This window comes from Sorex araneus, chromosome 2, assembly GCF_027595985.1.
Source record: "Sorex araneus isolate mSorAra2 chromosome 2, mSorAra2.pri, whole genome shotgun sequence".
Classification (NCBI taxonomy): domain Eukaryota; kingdom Metazoa; phylum Chordata; class Mammalia; order Eulipotyphla; family Soricidae; genus Sorex; species Sorex araneus.
In genome coordinates, this window is record NC_073303.1 from 126,373,040 (window position 1) to 126,386,538 (window position 13,499).

The 13,499-nt window shown below is 37.5% G+C and overlaps 1 protein-coding gene across 6 annotated transcripts in view; it reads right to left on the bottom strand.

Moving 5' to 3' along the window:
• Nucleotides 1-13,499, bottom strand: part of VPS13B (vacuolar protein sorting 13 homolog B) — a 645,914-nt gene that overhangs the window by 613,808 nt on the left and 18,607 nt on the right. For all 6 annotated transcript variants that reach the window (XR_008628450.1, XM_055125276.1, XM_055125277.1 and 3 more), the window contains exons 3-4: nucleotides 5,625-5,745; nucleotides 1,245-1,412 (exon numbers count right to left, since the gene is read on the bottom strand). Coding sequence is in view for 5 of the 6 variants with exons in the window: in XM_055125276.1 (XP_054981251.1) it covers nucleotides 1,245-1,412; nucleotides 5,625-5,745 (289 nt within the window). In the remaining variant the exon portion in view is untranslated. The remainder of the gene's footprint in view (nucleotides 1-1,244; nucleotides 1,413-5,624; nucleotides 5,746-13,499) is intronic.

The following is a 13,499-nucleotide window of genomic DNA, read 5'->3' on the forward strand; positions in this document are numbered from 1 at the left end:
GCCTATCCTAATTTCACGAAGACTGTCAGTGAACACATCAAGTTACACATAAAAGTCCTTTGTAAAAAAGAGCATAGCCCCACATCTTCAGTTGAGGCCCCTCCCAAGCTAAGGAGAGCACCGGATAGTAAAGCCCACAACAACATGAAGGAACAGCGAAAATCCCCACCACCAGGAGAGAGCCAAGAAAATATCTCACTAACCTCAGTAGCGACTTCCCAGAAATACAACCTCCTCTCGGATAAAGAATTCAGAGAGGAAATTGTGAGGATGGTTCATGAACTCAAAGCAATTATGGAACGAACTTCCAATAAATTAAGGGAGGATATGGATGCAGCATTGGAATGGTCCACCAAGATAATCCAGGAAGAAATGAGAGCAGAAATTTCAAAGCTACGAACAGAAGTCACACAACTAAAAGAATCAATAGATGAAATAAAAAACTCGGTAGGAGCCCTCAATAGTAGAATGACTACAGTCGAAGACAGAATCAGTGAGCTTGAAGATGAGCTGCACAAAGTATATAGGGAACAACAAATAATGGCAAAAGACCTCAAAATGGCTCTAAAGCAAATTAGAGTCCTAGGGGATGACCTCAGGAGAAACAACATAAAAATCATGGGAGTACCGGAACCACACGGAACCAATCCCAATGAAAAAACAAATATTCATAAACAACACTCTCAAAAAGGTAAATTCCAAATGTGTACAATATACAATATACATAAAGCATAAATCAGATATGCAGTTTTTACCATTACTGAGTTATGTAAAAGCAAAATGTCCCTTTCTTCCTATACATTTTTATTAATTTTATAACTACAATACATAATGTCATTACAAAAAAATTATACAACATAAGACATAAGACATAAGACAGGTAAGAATTAAAAATTTTAAATATCATGTCTGGGGATTCTTCATTTGAGGGGTTACTAAATTCCTATAATACCAAATTTCATATACGCACACTTTTTTCCAGGCAGCATATATAAAGCTTTCATGAGATCTATGATCTAGTTGGTCAGCTGCCACAAAAGAAGGTTTAGAATCCAACCCATTTCAGTAAAATAAAAAAAAGAAAAAAAAAAAAAAGAAACCTTCACTGGTGAAGGGATGGTTGTTTCAACATTGTATGACTAAGACTTAAGCCTGAAAGCATTGTAATTTTTCACATGGTGATTCAATAAAATAAAATTCTTATTAAAAAAAAAGAAACCTTATTATTCTTAACATTCACTCACCAGAAATATCCATAAAAGCACGATCCCACAGTTCGCCTACTGTATAGCACTCTGCAGAAGTGATGTTGACTGAAAGAACAATGTCATCTTCCACATATTTCAGTATAAGATTATTTATGACAATGTTTACGTTATTCACAACGCGTCGAATCAAACTCTGCACATAACCTGCAGAACAGGGGAAGGAATTCAGTGTCACTCTGTAACTAAAGGTCATTACAAAATATTTAATGTTTTGAATTTTAATTGAAAGGAGGATATCAGCATACTTTGTGAAGAGGAAACTGATGTTTAAGTGCATAAAAAGGGTCTGCCAAAAATATACAACTTATAACAGATTCAGCAGAACAAGAGGCATAACCAAAAAGTTCTTATTTATATTCTACAAAAAAACATATCATTCTAGAGCCCTTCAAGGATTATCTTCAACTAATTTCTGCCTGTTCTATAAACATCCCCAAATGAAACAAAGTTATATATGCTGATAACAAAATATATTACAAAAGACTTTATATTCTTTTGGATCCAGCTGCCATCTTCTATACCTATTTCAAACAATCACCAGAGGACTGAGGAGTAATTCAATGGTCTAAGCATGTGCTCTGGTGAATGCAAGAGGTCTGGATTTCAGACCCACAGCAAATGGTCACCTGAGCACCAACAACTCTCCCAGTATACAGAGCAGGAAGCAGTCCTGAGCATGAAGAGGTATGCAACCCCTTCCCCCTACCCCCTCAAAAAAAAAAAAATTCAAAAGTTAAGCCTTGAAAAAAGGAGAAACAGCCATCCCTGTGGATTCAATTATTTTCAGTTGCTAACCTATAATGTTGACATAGAAAATGTAAGAATGAAAATGTCAATGAAAGTGTTAAAAGAAATAACAGAAATGAATACAGAAAATGACACAACAAAAATTTTAAAAAAGTAAAATATTCAAAGAAGAGAGCAGATAAAGCACAATGAAAACATGAGGAAATAAGGTAAACAATTCTTCTTTAAAAACTCCAATCAATGGGGGCTGGAGTGATAGCACAGCGGGTAGGGCATTTGCCTTGCATACGGCCGACCCGGGTTCGATTCCCAGCATCCCATATGGTCCCCTGAGCACCACCAGGAGTAATTCCTGAGTGCAGAGCCAGAAGTAACCCCTGTGCATCGCCAGGTGTGACCCAAAAAGAAATAAGTAAATAAATAAATAAAAATTTTAAAATAAAAAAATAAAAACTCCAATCAAGTAGCCAATGAACATTATTTTCCTCCACAGTTTGCATAAAATCTCCAAAAGTTTCTTTTAGTTTCAGACTACTCCGAACAGAACTAAGGCAGCCCAGGTAGCTTGGAGGCAGTCTCACTCGACAGAGGTAACCGGCAGTGAACACTGAGGAAAGGATGAGTTAATGGCTGAGTAAACACATGAAAGTCTTTAAACTTTGTCCTAAACAGAAATATAAGCATGTCCTATAGGTTATGCTAAATCCACACTTCAAAATTATTATTATTAGCAACAACTGAAGGTCATACGACCTTTGCATCATTAACTGAAAGAAAATGGGTATTTTCATGTTAAATTTAAATTCTTTTGGTCCCTCATCCAGAACAAAGTATTATATCACAATACAGCACAAATGCATACATACATATACTTTCTTTATGTTTTTCCACATGCTATAAGCTATAACATTTTATGTTCTATGCCATGTCTTTATAAATACATGTCATAACCCAGTAAATGGTTGAAAAATCAGAATGTATCATCAAAAAAACACTGTTATAGATACTCAAAATAGAAGTTGCAAAAGGATGTTATATATCTACTTTTATTCCTTTCCTATTAGAGAGTCACCTTCAATAAAACAAACAACTATTGGCAACATCAATAAACTAACACTAAAACTGTAACCACAGATGCTTGAAAAATTAATCTTGCCCTAGAAAAAAAAAGCTGAAAATTCATCTCTACCACCGAAGAAATTTAATATGGTTTGCAGGCAGGTAAAGATTGCCAGAAATGAGTCTTCAAAAAACCAGACGAGTTAACCTTTAAATAAAATAATTTACCATTATCCAACTGGATTCTGAAATTATCCCTTTCTTCCTTTGGCAAGATTAAGTTTAGCTGCTCTAGCTCCCAGTAATTTCCCAACATCTTCAGTTACTTCCTTTAAAAAGTTCCTTAACAGTGATTTATGTCAGCATAAAAGAGGATATGCATTCTCCAGTTAGGAAGTCAGAAAATCACATGTTAATCCATAGCTACCTCAAGTAGTTCGGCTGGAAAATAGCTCAATTTTATGCCACCAAACATAGGATATTTTGTTATATTTATGTTTTCTGTTGCCAAAATTGGCCCAATTGGCCCAACTCTGAATACCGATGTAAGTTCTAGTACAACTTCATTAAAGTTTGGAAACATTCTGAGTTCTATACAGGGCAAGCCATAGACCTTTTCAATCTATGAAGTGAATGACAAAATAAATTTTGCCTCAACAAGTTAACATTAGGGGAAAAAGTTATATATATCAAGATTCAATAGTTAAACCCAAAATTAATTATTTGCCTGCAATGAAAAAAAACTTTGAGGAAAGACGTAGTGAGAAACTTGAAGAGGTAGAGGAGATTTCCCATTTAATAACTAAGAAAAACTATAGTTTAATTTACCAAGGATTTTTTTTAAAAAAAAAAAAGGTAGTAGCAAAAATTTAGAAAGTTACAGAAAAAAAGTAACTTCTGACACCTTTCCCACCATAAAATTTTTATTCTGTCCTAAAGCCAAAAGAATTACCACTGAAGAACATTTGTAGAGTGCTGAGAAATAAAAACTACCATCATTAATATCACTTTACAACACTAGTTAAAATGTTCAGTTCAAATGTAACAAAATATAAATTGGAGGAAGTAGACTATGAAATCTATTTCATAATATTTATGGAGTATACCTAACTCCAACCTCTTTTAACTCAAGCATATGGTGCCAGGACACTATCAGATAATTAATTAGGTTAATACTAGCAGAAAACCTACAAACCATTGAAACAGAAACCAGATATACACCAAAGTCAAGTATATGTCAGAAAAAAATACAGTTAATTGACAAAATCAAAATATAGTGACAAAAACAACTACTGTTAAAAAATGTTAAGGCAGCAGTGCACTTTGACCATAGATTTGGTATGTAATGATCATTGCTTTTCTTCACTATAAAATAAACTATTAGCTGTTGGGAGGGGGGTTTAGGGAAGGGGGTGGCTAGGGGTTTTTTGTTTGGACCACACTCAGCAGTGCTCAGTATATAATTCATAGCTATATACTCAGGGATCACTCCTGGAGGGCTTGAGGGATGCCAAGGATCAAACTCAGATTGGCCACGTGGAAGGCAAACACCCTACTGTCTATATTACTTATTGCTCCAGCCCCTGAAATGTTGTCAGTCAGTTCTGATTCAGATAAATGAAACTTTCAAGTAATGAAAAAGAAAAGCTAGTCTCTCAATGACAAAATATTGTGATTCTGCTAATGAATTTTTATCGTTTCCAAAGATTCAGTCCAGTGTCTTTGTAATAAAGAAGAAAAGAGACCACAAGTGACTTCACTTGGAGAGGTGTAATAAAGAATTTCAAGAATAACCAGCTAGAGCTAGAGAGAGAGTAGAGTGCAGTTAGGGCACTTGCCTTATGCACAGATGACCAACATTGCATCCCCTGCACCATATGGTCCCCCAAGCACTACAAGGAGTGATCCCCTCATACAGTATGAGAAGACCCCACACACACACACACACACACACACTTATACACACCAGCTAAAAACACAGCATCAAAATTTGAAGTCTAGGCTTAAGTTCAACAAACACACAGACTACAGATGCAGGAAATCAAGGGCAGAGCCAATCCAGAGAGAAAGTACGGCGGGGAGGGCATTTGCCTTGCACAAGGCTGACCTGGACTTGATCCCCAGCATTCCACATGGCCAGAGCCTGCCAGGAGTAATTCTTGAGTACACAGCCAGGAATAACCCCTTAGCATAACCAGGGTGTCCAAAAAACAAACAAAACCAAAAATGCGGGACTAGAAGATGCTGTGCTGCTTGAGCCCTACTGGGGATTCCCTGGGTCATCCCACTGCTGCTATATAGGTGCTGGGGGGTACTGGGACCCTCCCCAGCTGCATACAACAGTGCTTGAGGAACTATGTGGTGCCAGGGATCAAATGAGGATAAGCCTCAAGCATGGTATATGCCTTAACTACGGTACTTTCTCGCTGCCCTACTTTAAGTATTTTATAACACTGAACACCCAAAATATACACTATACAAAGGACTAAAACCATGATAACTGACAATAATAGTTAACAGGCTGGCTTTATCAACCCCTCTGGAAGTTACCTGGTGGTAAATCAGGATCTGTGGGAGTGGCCTGCTGAATTCTTCTGGGTTTTACTGAAGATTTTGTGTTTTCAGAGGTACTACGGTTGGTAGAATTAGAACCACAGCTGTCATGGTCATCCTTTTATTTTTATTTGAAAGAAAAGAAAAAAAAGCATTAAATAACATTCAGTAATTAGATATTGGTTTATAGAATATAAACAGTTATTACTAATTTTCTTCAAATTTTATGGTTATTCTAAAATTCTACATAGCCAAATTGTTAATTTGCATCTCAAATTTTATTTTAAAAATAGCCAGGTGGGGGCCAGAGCGATAGTACAGCGGATAGGGCGTTTGCCTTGCATGTGGCCAACCTGGGTTAAATTCCCAGTCATCCCACATGGTCATCCCAGCACCGCTAGGAATAATTCCTGAGTGTAGAGCCAGGAGTAACCCCTGAGCATTGCTGGGTGTGACCTCAAAAAGCAAAAAAAAAAAAATAGACAGGAGTTCAAGAGGCCAGAAAATAGTTTGTGTTTTGATTAGAAAACAGAGAAACTTCAACAAGTGACATATGTTTATTCCCTGATTTATATAATGCAAATATTTTCCTGCTTTAATTCAATATACATTTATATGATTCTCTTATGTGTTAATTTCTGGATTTACAAAGACAAATTTAATACCTATCCTCAAGGATTTAAGAGCCTATTAAAACATGTAACTAGTTTAACAAGAATTCTTTTTTACTTAAGCAATAGGAAGAGAAAAGCCTCCTATCCTGTCAGAATGGATTAGAGAGGCCAGCCCTGAAACCTGAGCGTAGCCACAGCAACAGGCAAAGTCAAGAAGCCAGGAAGTCAGAGAAGCTGTCAGGAGCCAACACCTTAGTTTGAACCCTGACTTGACAGCCTCCTGAGCACAGTGGGGTATAGCCTGAAGCTACTAAGCACTGAGGCCCCCAAGTGCCACCAGTCGTCCTGGCACGGACACCACAGGGCCTGATAAGCTCTGCACCTCAAGCCCTTTGCCAAATGACTGAACTCCGTAAGCATGCTCTATCTCTCACCCCCATCAACACACAACATTCGAAGAGAGCGCAGATTCACACACGCACACGCACACACACAGAGTGGGCTAAAGGGAAATATCTAAGCAAAAGAAAAACAGTATAGGTATATGCAATATGGATGATTCATCAAACAAACCCAGGGCACACACAAAAGCAGAAGCTTAAAGGCATGAACTGGTTCAATAACATGGGAGCACTGTTAACAATTGTAGAAATACTCTCAGTCCCCATTCGAGCTAGTGTATTTCAGAATTTGCATATTAGAAGAACAGTGCCAATAACCTATAAGACAGATTTAGTAGTCCCATAGAGAGTCAGAAGTGCAAGAGCAAATAAAGCTACTTTAATCGAAGAGTAAAGGGAAAAATAAGTGAAAACAATAGGCAGGCATTTAAAGAGTAAATGGGGTGTGGAAGTAACGAAAGGTTAAAGTATCTGGCATAGTGCACCAGAGTGACAGCACAGTGGACAGGGCGCTTGCCTTGCTCACAGCTGACCCAGGTTCTATCCCCTAAATCCACATAGTTCCCCAAGCCCTCCAGGAGTAATCCTGAGCTGAGCACAGAGCCAGGAGTAAGTACTGAGAGTCACTGGGTGTGACCCCCCCAAAAAAAGTTTCTGGCATCTTATTTCTGTTTGGGGATAAGAGCACATAGAGCTTTAAGGATCAAGGCTTTCGAGGAATGACAGATCAAAGATACCAACACGAAAGGCAACTGCTAGTTTATTGTGTGCCACCAATTCATGCATCAATAACAAACAAAGTAACTCAGACCAGAGAGACAGGACAGAGGTAAGGGGTTTGCCTTGCATAAAGCTAACCTGGGTTGGATCCTGGGCACCATAGTTGGCCCTCTAATCATTGCCAGGGATGACCCCTAAACAGAGCCAGGAGTAAGCACCGAACAAGCTAAGCGGAAGGGGAAAATAGAGAAGGGAACAAAAGCAAAACTATTATTTAAATTTTAAATTTTGTACATTTAAAATATACATTAGGGCCCAGATAGTACAAAGGTCAAGGTGCTTGCCTAGGATGCAGCTGCAGGCAATCACACTGGCTAAAATCCCTGCACCACATATGGTCCCTTTAGCACTGTTAGACATGGTCCCTGAGCACCACCAAATATAGCTCAAAATCCAAAAAAAATAAATAACTGCTTAGAATGATGATTAGCTTCATTTTCCTATTTTATGCAACTGAAGAATTTTAAAAATAAATATATTCAAAATGGTACTAGGAATAATATACATACATGCCTCTCGGAGAGCCTGGCAAGCTCCCCATGGCGTATTCGATATGCCAAATACAGTAACAAATAACAGGTCTCATACCCCTGACCCTGAAAAGAGCCTTCAATCGTTGGGAAAAAGGAGTAAGGAAAGGCTGCTAAAATCTCAGGGCTGGGACGAATGTAGACGCTACTGGTGCCCACTCAAGTAAATCGATGAACAAGGGGATGACAGTGATACAGTGATACTAAAAATAAATAAGAACGGTAAGACCTCCCTAGAAAATAAAAATCCGTATTCAATACCACAGTAACAGGGTTAGGCAATAATTAAAGATGCATCTTTTACAAGATAACATGGTTTCAGATTCCAGTGATGTATTAGCAAAAACCAGAAATTTCTGTTTGAAACTTCCACACCAGGAAAATGGAAGGAATCTGTTAATGTTGATGCAAAACAAACTTTAGTGTTTTATTCCACAAAACAACTTCATTATTTAATTTTTATAATGACATCTTGTTATTTGGAGGAATACTATAGATTCTAAACTAAAATCCAGCTACTGTAAATAAAACCTTGATGTAATTACTTTTGATTCAACTTATATTCTAAAAATGTCTGCAGTCATATAATTTTGCACAATATTAACATTAAAAGCACACTATTAATTTTTGAAACATACGGTTGTCTCAAAAGCCCAGAAGTAAAACATGTTCATTAGAGATGTGAAAAAGTTCCAAGTGAATTGCCAAAACTAGCATAATTATAAAAATATTTAACACTGAAACCATCTGAAATCACATACTGTATATAGATTACAGTGATGTCATAATAAACATTCCAGCCAAAATGCACTAAAACTACTGCAGTCCAATAAATCTGGCATACATGAGATGACAAATATTTTACAGCAAAAGAACAAGTTATTTTTATTTCATTTTTAAGAAGTTATTAGCAACAAAAAGTGTAAAGTACGTAGACTAAATACAAGTTTTCAAATAATTTTTGAAAAACAGTGAATAAAGTTTTCCTACAAGCTACACATTTTTATTATTTGAAAGGAAAACAAACTAAACTTTATTTGCTTAAACAAAATTTATAATAAACCTAAAATTTTAGTGTGCTTTAAAAGTGAACATTAATCATGGTAGTCATAGAAATATATATTATGAAACAAACATTACCAAATGGGTAGATACTTCTTTTTGGAGATTAAAATTATGACTTTTATACTTACAATGAGAAAATAATCCTGATAATTTGATTTTGCTTTCAATTACATTTAATTGCATCAATATGAGTAAGCTTCTATTCAAATCCTGCCCTGATTTAACTAAAAGTAAAATAAGAACTATAACACTTATTACTGAAATTCAAGTTACTTCTATCATTGAATTCATCATCCGTATGTATCACTTTTACACATTTTAGTTCATAGAAAACCTCTGGTATTTAATAAAAGAAACTCTGTTCTCAAAAATACTAGCCAAAATGTTTTGAGATAATTCTTAACCCCCAACACATTACAGTTATATCTTTATTTAGATTGCAATTTTTCCAATGTCTGGTAAGTATATTTCATGGCAAAAGAATGTTTTCTCTTGAGGAATAGATTGCTATTTCTGAAAAGACTGCCCTTTGCTCTTCATGAAACAAGCAATAATGTCATTTCCTTGCAGAAGTTCCTAACAGAAGGAAAATGTGGCAAAGCAAACACTGTACGTAAATTGATCCATTACTTTCTTACTGACAGATCATGGGATCATGCTGCTTATTTTTCACCTTAGCTCTCATGAGGCTAGGAAATTAAAACTTTAACACCATCAACTCCCAGATTCACAATGTTATCAATAAGCTGAAGGACAAAACTTGAAACAGGTGACTGAATCATTCCAAGTCCTTGTCAAAAACAAAGACATTTAAATGCAATAAAAAGCTGGAGGAGAAACTGAAAGGTATAATGACATAATGCGCTTTATTCTCCTCAGCCTGTGGCACCAAAGTAAGGATCACCTAAACAGCTCTGGTCAACCAGAAAGCTCCTAAAATACCAGTGGGGGTCTTGAAAAGTAACTGCTACAGAGCTCTGCCCTCTCCGATAGCAAGAATGGTGACTGCGAGGACAGGTATAACTTTTGTCATTAAGTTCCAAGCACATTTCCACAAAGGAAGAGTTTCATAATCTCTTCATAAATCAATTTGAGCACAAATCTCTCCTCCCAACAAGGATGAGATTAAGAATGAGAAGGGAGAGAGAAGGAAAGAGTTGTGCTTCCTTGAACTATTTCACTGGTCCCCCAAAAGGAGGAAGAGTTAACATGAAAAGTAAAACTTCAGTGAAACTGGTGAGAGCTGTGCAGAGAGCCTGAGAGCTGAGAGCACGCTACAGAAAACTGGATTAAAGAAGTGTCCCCCGCCTGAGACACGACAACCAGAAGGCAAGGTCCTCTGTCTCCGTCCTACACACAATCACCTGATCCATGATGCTGTCCTCGAGAATACAAGCTATGTCCAATAACAAACAGTACATGTTACAAAAATGCTCCTCAGCAAGGAATCAAAGTATTTAAGTATGCATTCTGAGAGAATAGTATAAATAGATGGCACACTTAACCAGATAGTTCACTTTCTACTTAAGGAACAATATCTGAAAGCATTAAAAAAAAAAGTGCTATTTATGAGTCAGTTAACAATTACAGGAGCCACAGAGAAAAAAAAACTGTGCATTTACTGAGCACTGATAAGTACCAAGTTTAAGTGGTATTCAGAGGTTCCAAGGTGAAATGATAGGAAATGACAGAGCTAAGATGAACACTCAAATCAGACTAAAAAGCCCCTCCTATGACCACTAAACTTGTGAGAAAGAAAAATAGGTATAAAGGGGAAGAAGTAAACGGCATGGAGAGTGGATAACCAAACTATATATATATACATATATGTGTATATATATATGTTACTATATATGTATATAGATATAATATATAGAGATAGCACTTAAAACCTACAGTTAATAAATAACATTTCCTTTTCTTCTCCCTTTCCCTCTCCCTCTCTCCCTCTCACTCCCTCTTCCCTCTTCGCTCTCCCCCCTCCCTCTGATGATATGCACTTAACTGTCCTGCCTCTGTGCTCAGGAGTCACTCTTGGTAGTGGTCAGGGGTCACAGGTGGTGCAGGGGGCCAAACTGGGTTTGCAGCCAATATGGCCCACATAAGCAAGTGCCTTCCCTTCTGTACTACCTCTCCAGCCCGAATATTTATCTCCCAGAATCTGCCCTATTTCTTTGTTTTTTTATTTGGGGGACCACACCCAGCTGGGCTTATGGTTCTGCACTCAGGGATCACTCCTGACAGGCCTGAGGGACAATATGGGATACTGGGTGTCAAACCTGAATCGGCCACATGCAAGCCAAAAAGCCCTACCAGCTGTACTATCTCTCCAGATCTCCCATAATCTTCTCAACAGCCCTCAAAATTACACTATAATCTTCATGCAAGTATGCTACTCATTTCAAGATAACTAAGGCATAAAGACATTAATTCAATAGCTGAAAATCACAACACTATTGCACTAATCGAACCAGGTACTGCCTTACCCCCTAAGAGAAAAGGTCAACTTAAACAAAACCATACTAAGTATCAAATGTTCTGAGAGTAAAGAGATCCCAGTGACAGAGCAGTCAAGAAAAACTTCACAATGGACTTGCAGGAAAAGAGGGTGCAGGTGGGGGAAGGTTAAACAACGTTGAGAAGGAAACAAGAAAGCAGTGTCTTTCTGAAAAAAGAGTAAATAACCTAAGTCAGGTAAAATATTAGACAACAAAATATGAGGTTTTATGATAACCTTTCAGTATCTGTATTGCAAACCATAATGCCCAAAAGAAGACAGTCTGAGACAGAGAGAGAGAGACAGAGAAAGAGAGAGAGGATGTCACCACAGGGCAGGTTGGGGGAAGGATGGCAGGAGGGAAACTGGAGACACTGGTGGTGGGAAATGTACACTGGTGGCGGGAAGGCTGTTGGAACACTGTATAACTGAAACCTGACCATGATCAGCTTTGTAATTCTGTATCTCATGGAGAATCAATTTTTTTAAAAAAAATAATAAAGTTTTTTTAGTCAAAACAAATGGTCTCAACATAAATATTAGTTTAAAATTATAAGCTGCATTCTATATATTCTATATACTGATAAATATTTCACTCCCAGGAAAAAAATCTTATAGTTACATGAAAGCAAAAACAGCAACAATGTTCTACTATAAAATGTTTTAAATGAAATGATGAAGAAAGTAGCAATGAGAATTCTTTCTCCACATCCTAACATTTAAAATGTAACAGATGGAGGCTGGCTAGCCAGTACAGGGGTTGTGGCACCTGCCCTGCATGCTGCCAATCCTGGTTAGGTCGCTGACACCGCACCTGGTTCGCAGCACTGCTGAGAGTTGCCTCTGAGCCAGAGCCAGGAACAGCCCCTGAGCATTGCCAGGTGTACCTCTACTCCCAAAACAGAGAACTAATTAAAATCAAACTCATAAACTCTGCAAATGACTATTCTTTTCCCCTCACATCCATTTCCACCACCCAAAAAACTTCCTGGGTTCTTTATAACTTAATTCACTAAAACCATCTTTTAAGCCTTCTTAGAAATAAAACACACTCTTTATATATTTATTAGAACTTTTTTAAAGATGCTAATGAATCTTGAAAATTTCAGGGAGAAAAGAGAAATGCTACGTTATGAATCATAGGGTAACACTGCTAAGCTCCAGTGTTTTTTAGTTAGTAATTTACTCAGTAAATTACTAATTTAAAAAAAATACTATCTGAATTAAAACAGTGGATCTGCTTTCGCTCTGTGGCTTTTCCAATGCAGGTGCACCACACCAGCTCTGTAAAGTATGGTAAACCAGGAAATAAACATCTGGACACATCCAGTTACTAGATTTCCAGCAAAAAAGAGAAAAAGAAAAGAAAGAATTTATACTTTTAGAAATATGGCAGGCTAGATAGCTGACAAAATTTGGAAAGAAAATGCTAACAACAAAGTAAAAAGGAATGTGTCAGCCGGGCTGTGTACGTCAGACTGAGGACAACAGAGTTCTCTGCTCAAGGTACAAAACTGGCAGAGACATTTGAGGAATACAAAGGACTTCAGAGGCCCACATAAACCAGCAGACCACTGTTAGCCAGCTCAGCATTTAAAATGAGGAATACACTGAGACACTCAGCTCTTGAAAGAAGGCCAAAAGAGCTACTGCCATAGACTAGACAAGAGCTGGAGGCCAGAGGATCAGAAGGGAGCAAATCTCCCAGGCAAGTATCGATATGGTCTGCACCAACCAAAGTTGCAGAAGTCCTGGACCTCCAGTAGATGGAGGTCCCAGGTCTAAACTAGGAACCAGAGTGAGTAACACACAACTACAAGTAAAAGAAGGATGAGGGACTGGAGGTTATCACACTGAGTGAAGTTAGAAGGGAAGGAACAGATACAGAATGATCTCTCTCATGTGGAATATAAAGTCACATAGGATGGAGGTAACAAATGGCAAAGGCAACAGAACCTGAGAACTGGTTTCCAGAACTGAGCTTA